Raw genomic sequence first — 12,408 nt, 5'->3', positions numbered from 1 at the left:
GTTCTTTTTCCAGGAACTCAACGTACTCTGTGTACTTTCTAATGGTGGGTGGGGTGGGGAAGATTATGTAAATAAAAAACTCCTAGGCAGGGCGATCACAGCAACCACACCAAGCACCGGCCACAACCACCCACAAAGATGAATTCACATATTGTCTTTTGTATGCTTTGTAAAAGAATCCTGGACCAAGCAGGACTGAAGCAACGTACACCTGTGCTCAGGTAAGAATTCTGGTTGATTTCAAAATGGAATCCAGAAACACCAGACAACCTCTGCCTTAGTTTCTAATTACCGAGTGAAAGAGAACCTTAGGGAACAGAGACAAGAGAAGCATACCAACCAAAGGATAGATTTATTCTCATTTTCTCTTTCCAAGTTTATGAAAAGCACAAAAATTAAGTTGTGCAGTTCTCTGAAATCCCAGCTGCTTGTAACTTTTAGTTTTCCTTCAAGAAGGATAAACAGACATGAATCCAAACCTGACAATCAGCTTGTGCCACTAGAATGAGTTCAACAACAGATTACCCTCCAGTCTTGTTTCACACTTAGTTCAATCATAACGTTTATTAAGTTCTGCCTTAAAAACACACCTAAAATACTTGAAGTACACAATTAATCATGCAAGCAGCACATTCAGAAACATGACCACACTTGAATGATTTAGGAGATGGCTCCAAACACCCTTAGCAAAGAAGAAGCAGGACACAGAGGCAGGGAGACTCTCCTCTCCTTATCTAGCTTATTCCCTCTAGTTTATGACCACCTTCTTCCACTAGCCATTCATTACCACTCCCTACATAGTCTTTTTCAAAAATAAGAGGGCATGAAAATGGCAGGGTAGAGTCCCTCCCTCTTCATTCACTGTTCCTAACAAGCACCTGCTCTAGGAAAAGCCCTGTGGGCCAGGACTGTCCAGGTGACCTTATAATTCAAGTTATTTTCATCTTGAAACTGGGGAAGGCTCACTCCACAGTGAGTTTCTTTCTTTCCAGGTTGCTTTCTGGTGAGCAACAGGAGCTCTCAGAACATAATGCGGCACAAGTGAAATGCACCAAGGTGCTCATCTGAACTCGAGGGATGAGTCCCCTAGGTGGTGGAAGCAAGGGAAGCAGCAGCTGGGAGACCCAGCTCACAGACCTTGCCCACTTCCCCTGGGAGATGATCTCCCACAACTGTGGGCCAGGCAAGTGCTCACCATTCATCATGGTGTTTAAAGAGCCAAAGCGTGGGGAGGCCAGCACAGTAATGGGCTTCAGTAAAGAACTAAAGAAATAATGGCTGGTTTAACATCCATGATAACCAGTCAGGCATCAAATGTCAGTCGCAAAATGATAGGGAATGTCCTGAGATCCCCAATCAGATAGCCCAGAAGCGAGGTATGGTGCAGGCTGGGGAAGAGAGGGGCTATTTCCAAACGCCCCACATACCAGGCACATCTGTGTCCACAAAAGTATGGATGTTGAGACCTTTATTAAGACAGTGATCACCACAAATATTCTTTTTAATTAGGAAGATAAGAAATCCAGCAAGGCACGGTGGCACACACCTGTAATCCCTGCAACATGGGAGGCTGAGGCAGGAGGATCACAAGTTTCAGGCCAGCCTCAGCAATGTAGCAAGACTCTGTCTCAAAATAGAAAATAAAAAGGGCTGAGGATGTAGCTCAGTGGTAAATTGCCCCTGGGTTAGATTCTCAGTATCCAAAAAAAAGAAAAAACAAAAATCAAAAAAACAAGCAAACAAACAAACAAAAAACACCAAAGTAATGACCACTTGCATCTCTTAAAGCTAAAACAAATTTAACTGTATCTTTGAAAATCACAGATGCTGTTGCTACAGGAACAATGAATTATTAAAACCTGTGATGTCCCTTAATAAAGACAGCCCAACCTAAGAATCTGTAGCCTCGTGACTGCTTTTCCTTATGAGCCTATGGAATCACTCTCTTCTCAGAGACAGCAGCCTTAGATGACCTCAACCTCCAAGTCACTCTCCAGCCATACCCAGAGTCTCCTTAGGGTGGCTTCAACCAGGTATTCACACGACAAATACTTACTGTCTGTAAAGTCAGACACCGGATAAGACACAGGCTAGACTTCAAAAGAGCTTCAAATCCAGGAGAGGTATGAAGTACACCCCAAACACTATCAAGCAAAGTATTTGCCCTCAAATCAAAAGTTAAAGGAGTCCACAACCTCTAATGCCCTAGGTACTTTGATATTATTCCTGTCAAAGAATTACATTTGGTTCTGTCTCATCACATGGAAGTTTTTAGTTCTTCCTAAATGATCTGACCCTATCTTGCTCATTAAGGCAATTAATATTTTTATGAATACACATAATATTCAGATATATTAAACAGATTAATTCATGCAAGGTGTCACTATGTGTCTGGCCGTGGTAAGCACTCGCTAAATATTTGTAACTGTTAATACTTATGGGTGGTCTGACTGATTCAGACATGACTTCCAGTTTAGTATTTAATTCATTTCAGGATTTGACATATACGATGAAGTATGAATTCCTTGGAGGATTACATAAAGGAAGTGATAGCTTCCGCTTGAGTTGCCTGCTTTGTACAAGTATTCCAAAGCCTCCTCTTTCTATACTGAAAATCCTACAGAACAGGTGCTCTGTGAAGATATGTTTTGACTCAATTGCCTACTGGTAATGAAGAGACTGTGAACCCAATGTCCTCAACCAGTAAATACAACCAGATCCACTTTATAAGTTGACACAGTATCTAAAAAACAGCCTCATTTACTGGGTAGATTGTACCTGCTACCAATCTGAATGATAAATAGGTATTATCCCCATTTACAGAAATGAAAACTAGAGCTTAAAGAGATTCTGTGACTTGCCCCAGGTCACACAATTAGCAAGTGACAGAAATGAAACATCCAGAGGCATGAGCAAGGGAGGCAGATGGCGGAGGTCCTAGACAATACTATCAAGACACTGTCACCTAAGTATCCAAAAACGAGGGCCACTGAAGGGTTCCCAGCAGGGCAGTTACACCACACAACTTATGTTTGATGCTTAGTGGGATCACCAATGCTGCTGCATTAAAATCAGCCTGGATGGGGATGGGAGTAGGGGACCAGCACAAAGGTGAAAACGGGGAAACCAGTTAAGGATAGAGCATACCATCAGGCTGTCTCTCCTTGTCTGTCTGGGCATCCTCCACATCACACCTCATCTCTACTCACTATGGTCAACCTTACTCATTGGTCAAAACAGCCAGGATCCAAGGTTTCTGCAGAGTGTCTGATGCATGTGTCATTTGGGTGCAATGGTAAACAGCAGGTTGTCCCAAAACTATGTTCCTACAAAGTGAATCCTCTTTTTGTTACACTCCAGGAAGTCCAGATACTAAGCGCACAGTACTTAGTATCTGGACTAAGAACCCACGTTCAGCCTGTGTAAATAGCACCATTGACAGCCCTGGGTGAGTATGCGTCCCCATTCATCAGCCACTGACTGAGCACTTTGCCTTGGGGGTAAAAAAGATAAATTTGATTGGCTCTCTGTCGTAAAAGAGTTCACAGTCTAATTAAGCCACAGGCAGGTAAAGAAATAAGTATAATCCAGCATATGACAAATGCAATTCCAGAGGGATGAAGAAGGCAGAGAAATAGTGTAGAGAAGGGAGAGGGCAGCTCCGCCCTGGAAGATCAGGGGAGACTTCCAGGGTGCTACCGAGTTTGGAGGGTTGAGAAGGAAATCGTTATGGTCCTGATTTGGAACGTCCCCCAGGGGCGCATGTGCTGAGGGTCTGATCCCCACTGCAGCAATGTTCAGAAGTGGGGGGAATTCAGGAAATGATTGGATCATTAGGGCTCAGACCTCATCAGTGGATTAATCCACTGAGAGCTGAATGGACTCCCAGGAGGTGGTGAAATTTGGAGGCCGTGAGGCATGGTTGGAGGAAGTAGGTCCAGGGGGCACTCCCTGGGAGGCTATTTCTTGTCCCAGGGGTTCTTTCCTCTCCCTCTCTCCTCCTTTAAGTTGTCCATGTCAGGTTCGTGGTCATAATGATGGAAAGTCAACTAAAACAGAAGTCAACAAGCAGCGAAGGTGGCTAGAGCAACCCAGCACAGGGAATGGAAACCCGAGGGAATGGAGGCTGCAGAGTGCCCAGCTGTGGCAGCGGAGTCCACACACCTGGGTGGTTCAAAGGGCGGGGAGGGGAAGGAGGCAGATCACACAGGCTTCATTCCACAGGCAAGGGGAGCCCCAAAGAGAAACGGAATTGTGTTTGGGTTTTAGAAAGGTCACTCTGGGAACAGCGTAGACTCAAGGACACATCAAAGTGGGGCAAGAGTAGAGAAAGCAAGAGAAGAAAGAAGACCATTCCGAAGTCCAGAAAAGAGCTGATACAGACCAGATACAGGCAGATACAGGCAGGTGGGTACAAACACAACAGACCCTTGGGAGGTCAAATCAGTAAGACTGGAATTAACTCAAGTACTTGATAGGAAACACTGGACTGTCAAAAGAACCCTAATTTGATAGAAAATAATATAGTCAAAAACAATTAAAAACACTGAAATTATATGGAAATACAGCACATTCTATAATAATTATTTTTAAAAAACAGAATAATGAACCCTATTTAATGTGCAGGGTCTTTTGAAATTATTTTAGAAATCACTATTTGTAAAGAACAATTTCAAAAAAGTTTTCATAACTCATAAAAGACATTTCGAAGGAAAAGAACACAAGTAACTCACCTCCAAACCCAAGCCCTGACAGGTTACTTCTTTGATCACTCTATTTTTAGTAATCTAAGTGTCTAAATCTCAAAGCAAGTTCACAAACTGTTTTTTTTAATTAATTAAAGAAGGGTATGAGATAAAACATAATCTCAATAGAACTTCAACAATTTAATTACCGAATAAAGATGTTTTTGTAATAAAACAAGGCAGTGTGGCAACAGAGTGGCAACTTCAAAAGAACAAATAATCAAAGGTCAATCAAGGGCAGTTTCAGTGGGCCAGATAAAATATTAAGTGGCACTCACTCTTTGTCTCTTTCACAGAACATCAACTTCAGTAGGAAATTAAGAAGGAAAACATTATATTCGCTGCACTGAGAGTATTCTTCTTATCTCCTTCATTAAGACAAACTCCATTTAGCTATTTTTCTGATGTACAGAGTGGTCCTCAAAATAAATAAAACATATTTATTCACATATTTGGAATGCTACCTTGACAACATTTGTCAATGTTTTTAAGGTTTCCTCAACTCCATGAAGAAACTATTCTTAAGTCCCATAATTTTAAAGATTTTACTACTGAAAAACAAAGCATAACTATTTACAGGGAAATAGGATCTTGAACTTGCTGCTTTTGGTCTTTAAAGTCATTTTTCTCCATTACAATATCTAAAGTCATTACTAATCTAATTATGCACAAGGATCCTGCTTTTCTGCAACTATTTTATCAGAAGGGAAACTGGAGTGAATTTACTTTATATATAGCCAATGTCCACCCTCAAAAATTGAAGACCTGATGTATAGATTATTCATTGGCCCGCACCAGAGCCATCTCTGGACTTGGTCCCCCCACTCTTGGCAGGTAGTACTCAGGATCAAACCCAGCACCTTCAAGCTAGTTACTTGCTCTGACACTGATCTACCCCCCCATCCCCATCTCTGGCCACTTTTGAAATTACTGGGAAGGGAGGGCACTGAAATCCAAATGAGACAAATTGGTAATGTTATTAAGATCTTATGATCAAGTCCAGGAGAAGATGAAAACATGGTTTAAAACAAAGCTTTGCATGTCAATTGCCCTCTCTGCCAACCTGCCAATTTCCAGGATCGTCAATCACGCCTCTGCACAGCTAAACAGAGAGCTGAGGATACAACAAAACATGTTCTGCTCAGTGAGCGCATACCCCATTATTATTCCAGTGTTTTTGGTTTTATATGCGTGAGCAAGGAAAGGCAAGCACAGAGTAAATACTACTAATCATCAGTTTTTCTCAGGAACCTTCGACAGTGCTGGTAAAGAAAGTACTCATTAAATATTATTTTATTTCATACTAACAGCCAGGAGACCATGAAAGCCATGAAAATATTTCAAATAAAGTACTTTTATCTGAATTTTCGCATCCAAGCCATTCACATTACAAGTTTTCACAATTATCCTGCATTTTCTATTTAATTTCCCCTTGGATGTCTTCTATGCTTTCCCATTTACATATGAACTCCACCTCAGGGCCTATGTACTACATGTCTTTACATTTTGCACACAGTTCTCAGTTCCTACCCATCCAATAAATGTCCTCACAGCCCCATGTGGAAAGCTACTTATTTTCTCATCCACAACTACATTTCCCTTCTTACTACACAGGCATCTGGTAAAATAGCTCATGATCCATTGAATATAATATTTCTGACACTGATTCCCACCCTTGATTTGTGTGGCTAAGTCAAACCATCATCTGCTATTGTAAGGGATCACATCACACTAAAATTTTACCCAATTCATTCTTACCTTCCTGAGTACAAATGCTGACACAAAAGAGTTTTGAAGCTTGTTATGTAACAAGATAAAGTACAAGTGCTTCCTGATGGTTGCTTTAGACATAACACTATGTTTCTTCTGGAAATTTTTTAAATTCAGAAAAACAGTGTATGAGAAAGATGCATATTAGTCACTTCTAATCTTATAAGAGATTCTAAACAAATCTCAAGCATGGTAATTTTATCCTTAGTTTCTTGAATATAAGTGACAGTGTTAAATTGTGAAGCTAACCACTTAAAAACTTTCACTTTGATGTTACTGTTAAGCAATCCAACAGAGAAAGTCATTATAAAGACCTTCTGTTTTGTAAAATGAATGTATGTCTTATACAACCATCTATCCACTCTGACAGCAGGGATTCGGGCTCCTTGTACACAGCAGTGTTACCTGGAGACAATGGGCAGGGAACAGACATGCAGACAGGCCTTGCAGCAGCTCCTGGAGGTGGGGAGAAGTCACCAGGAGGCTGCAGAACCAGACTTCCTGCCATCCAGAACCCACAGGTACAAGGCTGACTTGTCAGGCTACAGCTGCCCGACTCGTCACTCCACAGCTGATGGTAGTGTTTGAATGTGGGAGAAGGAGATGTGGAGCAGTTTTTAGAAAACTATAAATCAAAGGATGTTCAAGTAAGGTAGGGGACTTGGGGAGTAACCCTAAAAGGAAAGTGGATTAGGATGCATGTGGTTTGGGCAGTCCAATATAAAAGATGTGATTCCCATTCCCATCAGACCAATATGTCTTCAAAGCAAATTTATTGGAAACTAAATCCTAATATGGCCATTAGGTATTCATAGCACAAATCAATAATCCCTACTAAAGTTTCAGCATATTTGATGCTTCTAAGAAAAAACTCAATCCTGCATAATTTTTCTTACAGACTTTTCCTCTTTTGATCTACAAGTGTAAACAAATGTCACTTGTACATTTTTCATTGGATAGAATCATGTGGAATAAAGACCAACTGTTATAACATGCCCCTAAGACAATGTCAAAGTTGGGAGCCAATTTTTTTGTTAAGTCAAATGCTAAACAGAATATAATATTGTGAGTTTGATGTACAGACAGGTTTTTAAGAATTCCCCATAACTACATATGCCAAAAGTAATATTTATTTGCGCCCCATTATTTTCCAAGAACCATATAAATTTACACATTGTCTCATGCCTCCATGTATCTTCCTGAGGCTACTGTATCCAGTTACACGAAAGGACAAATGGCACGCTCTTTCGTATTGTTACAAAACAAGTCCTCCCTTCACTTTACAAGTTGCCCCTGTTCCTTATAATGACTTCTTTATTTTCTCCAAGTCATGTGTGCAGTACTTGCTTCATTTCCCCACTAAAACTAATATACACAAATTCATTCTCTTTCCCTTTAATGTTAATTTAGATGAACCTTCTACAATGGAAGTCCTAAAGGCACCTGCTCACATGTACACAATCTTCAACAGAAACTTGACAGTGGCTGATTTAAAACAAAACAAGTCCTAAGAAGCAACCTTGAGCAAAGGCCAAAGGAATCAAAACTACACCCTCCTGCAACCACAGCACTGCTATATCCACCCTCGCTTCAAACATTACAACCCAACCATTTACCAAAACCACAGCTTATTTCCTGATTTAGAAAAGTCAAGTTCATGGACTTACTAAACTACACAGCTCCAGCCAGAAAGCACAAATGCCTCTTCCCAGCCTGGCAATTATGTAGCATCTGAACTAAAAAGCCATGTTTTCAAGCTCAGTATCAGTGGTCAACTGTTGACCACCTTCTTGACATAATAAACAACTGAAATGTTCAAAGAGTATTAACTGGTCCCTCCTGTTCCACAGTTTAATGGACAAACAAAAATTGTTTAACACACGTTACCCAAAGGAGACTGCACTCGATCTCAGGCTGCGCAGTGTAATTACTGCACCCATAAGCACATACTTAGCTTAGTTGATTCACATTTCAGCAGTTTTGTTTCCCAAAAGAGGGGTAAGAACAGGTCCCCAAGAGATTCTCCTGAGGTTTCTGTTGGCATGGGAAGAATGTGATGAACAGGGGAAACACAATCACTCCGAGTACTGGCTTGGGCTCCTTTGTGATACTTAAATAGGGTTTCCCCACTGGGCTGTGCACCCAGTGGAGAGTGGAACAATTCAGTCCTATAGCAAACATGCTAGGAGGAAGAACTCAGAAATTCTAAACATAAAATAGGGGAGTGGTGAGAAATATTAAAGTTTTCCCTGTCTCCCAGCAGACCTGGTATCTTTCCTTACCTTGGAGGAGGGAGAAGCATGCTAATTCTGAGAATAGAAACCAACACTGGTCTGAAAAGGAACTTGATAGAAATCCCAAAATTCTTTTTGGCCAAGATATCAATGGTAAGCTCCTGTATGTCATTCCCCTCATGGATATCCCAACACCTGTCTAATTTATGCATTCATGTTAGTCATTAGTCTTCTTAGAAGAAAGAAGGGGAAAAAAATATCAATGATTCCCAAAGTTTTCTCAGCACAATTTCTCCATGTTCTAACCCCAGATAGTAAGATCAGAAGATTCCCTATGTGGTAGTGGTGGTTTTCCACTGAACTTCACAAAAGTCACATGAGGGTGTGGATCTGGTGGAGGGAGGGAGGGTACTGAGAGCAAATAAGCCATCTTATCCTCTTGGAAGGGTACATTCTCAAGGCAAATCTAGAGGAGGAGCATTTGCATTTCAGACATATAAACAAATGAAGGAAGCTTAATTCCAATTTTTTTTTTTTTAAACCTCCTAATGGGGCAAAATCAGGAAGGGAAATCAGTGATCGAAACAAATAATTCTACATAACAAACTTTTTTAAATGCTTAAATTAAAAAAAAAAAAATCAAGTCACCTTTTCTGGGCTGGGTTCTGTATGTCCAGTTCTCATCATCTGCTTCCACCTGCTGCCCATAAACCGATAGCTCTCCATCACTGCGAAACAGCCTCTTTGTCTGCCTGGACAAGGAGGAGAAATTTATCCAACTCACAGCACGTGAGAGAGACCCTGAGTTTGGTTTGAGTCTGAAGGAACCTGAAGAGCCTTCCTTTTTCATCTTCTTTCACATCAAACTGGACTAGAGACAAAGGACAGCCAGATAAACAAAAAGCTCTGTTTTTTAAATTGGCCCAGGTCCTGCAAAGAGCCTGCTGCTTCCCACTTACTCAGACAATGTTGAGAGTCAGGCATGGCATTATGCAAAAGACTGCTTCTGTCAACCGATGAAAAGAAAAATAAAGGATTACAAAATTTAATTTTTTTTCTTTCTTTCTCTCTCTTTTTTTTTTTTTTTTTTTTTTTTTTTTTTTTTACCCTGGCCACATACTGGTGGTACTCAGTTCTAGGTCAGGTATGTCCACAGTCAAAAATAAAAAATAAAAATAAATACAGGCACAGTTTTTAAAAACGAAGCAGGCTGTTCATTTCAGGCACACTTGTCAGGACTCTGTAAAGAACAGAACCAAGGCACTCCAACACTTTGGTGTGTCCCTAGCATCCCAAACTGTAATCCTACGCCTCTCCCTGACATCTTTCCCCTCAAGGGCGGAAAGCCAGCTGTCTGGTGCGCAAGGACGTAACTTCTCACCCTGGAGAAAAAGATCCAGCGTCCAAGAAGTCCCCAGTTCAAAGTTCACCCACACAGGTTACGCAGGAAAAACCGAAGGGCTCAGCTCACTTGTCCCCGCACAGCGCAGAATCATAAACCGCCCACTTGCCCTCCTTCCAGTCTGTGAAGCGCTCCGAGCCGCAGGACTCCACAAACAATAAAACCGGCTGCGTGGCTCCTGCTTGGATTACAGAGCGAGCGCTCCGCTGAAAGACGATAGGCTTGCCCGCCACCGAAGGCACCTCATTGGAGACCGGGAGCCCCGCCTCTCCACAGTCAACACTTCAGTGGCAGCTCAAACTTCTGAACTCCAGCAAAGCTTTGGAAATGCAAATCGGTGCAGACGTCTGGGGATTTTGAAAAAGAACTTGATAATTAATTATCAGACCGTACTTCTGAAAGTGCAATTTTAAGAAAGGATTTTAATACAGTGTATAGTTATATACACATCCAGCATTCCTGGGCGGACTGAGAATTGTCATCACCTAAGGAAATACAGCTCCTAGGAAAATGAAATGACGCAGCTCTTCCTTCACTCCCAGCTTCCAGCAAGGTGCAATGCAGCCACATGTGCACCTGTCACCGCCTCCTTCCCTGATGCTACCAGCAGGACAGTGTGGGGTCCACACCATCTCTGCCTCCCCCACTGGCCACGCCCCCCGCTGGAGTATTTCTCTCTATCCTTGAATGACCCTGCTATCAGGGAGGATCATCCTCTGAAAGCTATGTTAGAGCAATTAGTTGCAGGCTCTAAGCCCAAGCATTCTATGGAAAATGTCTAGAAACTGCTCTTGCACAGTCCTGGGGGTGTTAGCAGTCTCTGAATATGTCCATCATAGAGACCTAGGTGAGCATTCCCTCCTCCAAAGTATAATCAAAGTAAGGTGAATAAGGGACAAGTAGAGAACTAGAGCCTTCAACTTTGCTTTGCATCAAACAAATATATTAAAACTAACAAATGCAATTGAAAATAAAAGCAGAGCTCTGTAACATTTAGCTAATCCAATTCACCAAGACTGTAAGAAAATGGCTTTACAAGCTTGCAAGGATCAGACTATTTGGAGAAGAAAATCATAGAGCCAAGTGCTCCTAGGATGGGCAGCTCGTCTGACACTGTGAACACAGCAGAGAACAGGCACAGAACTGAAGAGTGAAGCAATGAAACAGTCAAGGTGAAAATGACACTGACTCCATTGAAAGCTAAAAGTGTCCTCAAGAGACCATACCGTTTAAACCACTCAAGTTATAGAAAGGGAGAATCAGGCCCTGAGAAATGTCCATACCCACTGCCATGCAGTCAGTAAGGGGGAAAGGGACCAGGTTGTCAGACCCCACTGAGGTCAGAGCTTCACCATTTACCAGGAATGCTAGCCCCATCACCAGGTGCTCTGGACCTGCTTCAGCTCTTAAATTGGAATGATAGATCTACTTGTCCGCCATTATATGGACAAAGAGGATATAGTTATGCATAGTGGCTAACATCAAAGTTCAAACATCCAGTGTATTTTGTTCTATTTTATATCTAAAAATATAAAAAGTTTAAAAACACTTTTAGCAGAAAGTACACAGATACTTCCAATGCTGTTCCCATTTTAGAGGTTCATAGGGCCTCCTGACACAGCACCTCTGCTGTCTAGGGACTCATGGACCCTAAACAACAAACACAATTCTCTCTTCCCTGTTGACGAAATCCTGCAGCTACATTTTTAATTTAGAGATATCTAAGCCTAAACCTGTACTGTTATTGATAGACCAGGAAAAAAGTTGGCTGCTGCCCTCTTTGGGGGTGCACATACATATAAAAGCACATGTGCATTGGTGTCATTAGTAGTTGGTGAGTGCTCCTCAGGTACTCCTCTCCTTGTCCCTGCACGCATCTGGGAAAGGGCTGATGAGGGTGGCCAAGGGAACATTCACTGCCAAGCAACCAAGAACCATCAATCACTGGCCCATTCAAGGACTAGACTCAAGATTCTCCCCAAGGAAGCTGGATTTATTTATTATAGCTAACATTATTTGAAGAAAGTAAAAACAATTATCCCTAAAATTAGACAAAACTCAAGTAGATTTCCAGAAACCATGTTCCCATGAATCACAAGACCCAGTGATACATTTGCACAATGACCAATCCTTTGCTTACTGACTCACCCATGTCTCTGTTATGTTGGGCCCCGATCATTAAAACTTCACTCATGTAAAAGAAAGTCAATAAATCAAGTGCTTTTACAACTGGATCAGCGTTGCTAGTGACCATGAG

The 12,408-nt window shown here is 41.6% G+C and overlaps 1 protein-coding gene across 4 annotated transcripts in view; it reads right to left on the bottom strand.

The window, feature by feature from the left end:
* The window catches only part of Nhsl1 (NHS like 1), a 234,890-nt gene that overhangs the window by 117,780 nt on the left and 104,702 nt on the right, over positions 1 to 12,408 (bottom strand). For 2 of the 4 annotated variants that reach the window (XM_047557102.1, XM_047557104.1), the window contains exon 1: positions 9,398 to 10,264. The exons of the other annotated variants lie outside the window; for them this stretch is intronic. In XM_047557102.1, the coding sequence (XP_047413058.1) occupies positions 9,398 to 9,599 (202 nt within the window). In that variant the 5' untranslated portion in view covers positions 9,600 to 10,264. Of the gene's footprint in view, positions 1 to 9,397; positions 10,265 to 12,408 lie in introns of those variants that run through there. 4 annotated transcript variants of the gene reach the window in all.

The sequence above is a fragment of the Sciurus carolinensis genome, chromosome 7 (assembly GCF_902686445.1).
Source record: "Sciurus carolinensis chromosome 7, mSciCar1.2, whole genome shotgun sequence".
In the NCBI taxonomy this organism is placed as follows: Eukaryota; Metazoa; Chordata; class Mammalia; order Rodentia; family Sciuridae; genus Sciurus; species Sciurus carolinensis.
Note: the sequence above shows the minus strand (reverse complement) of the source record. Positions and strands in the feature narration are given on the sequence as shown.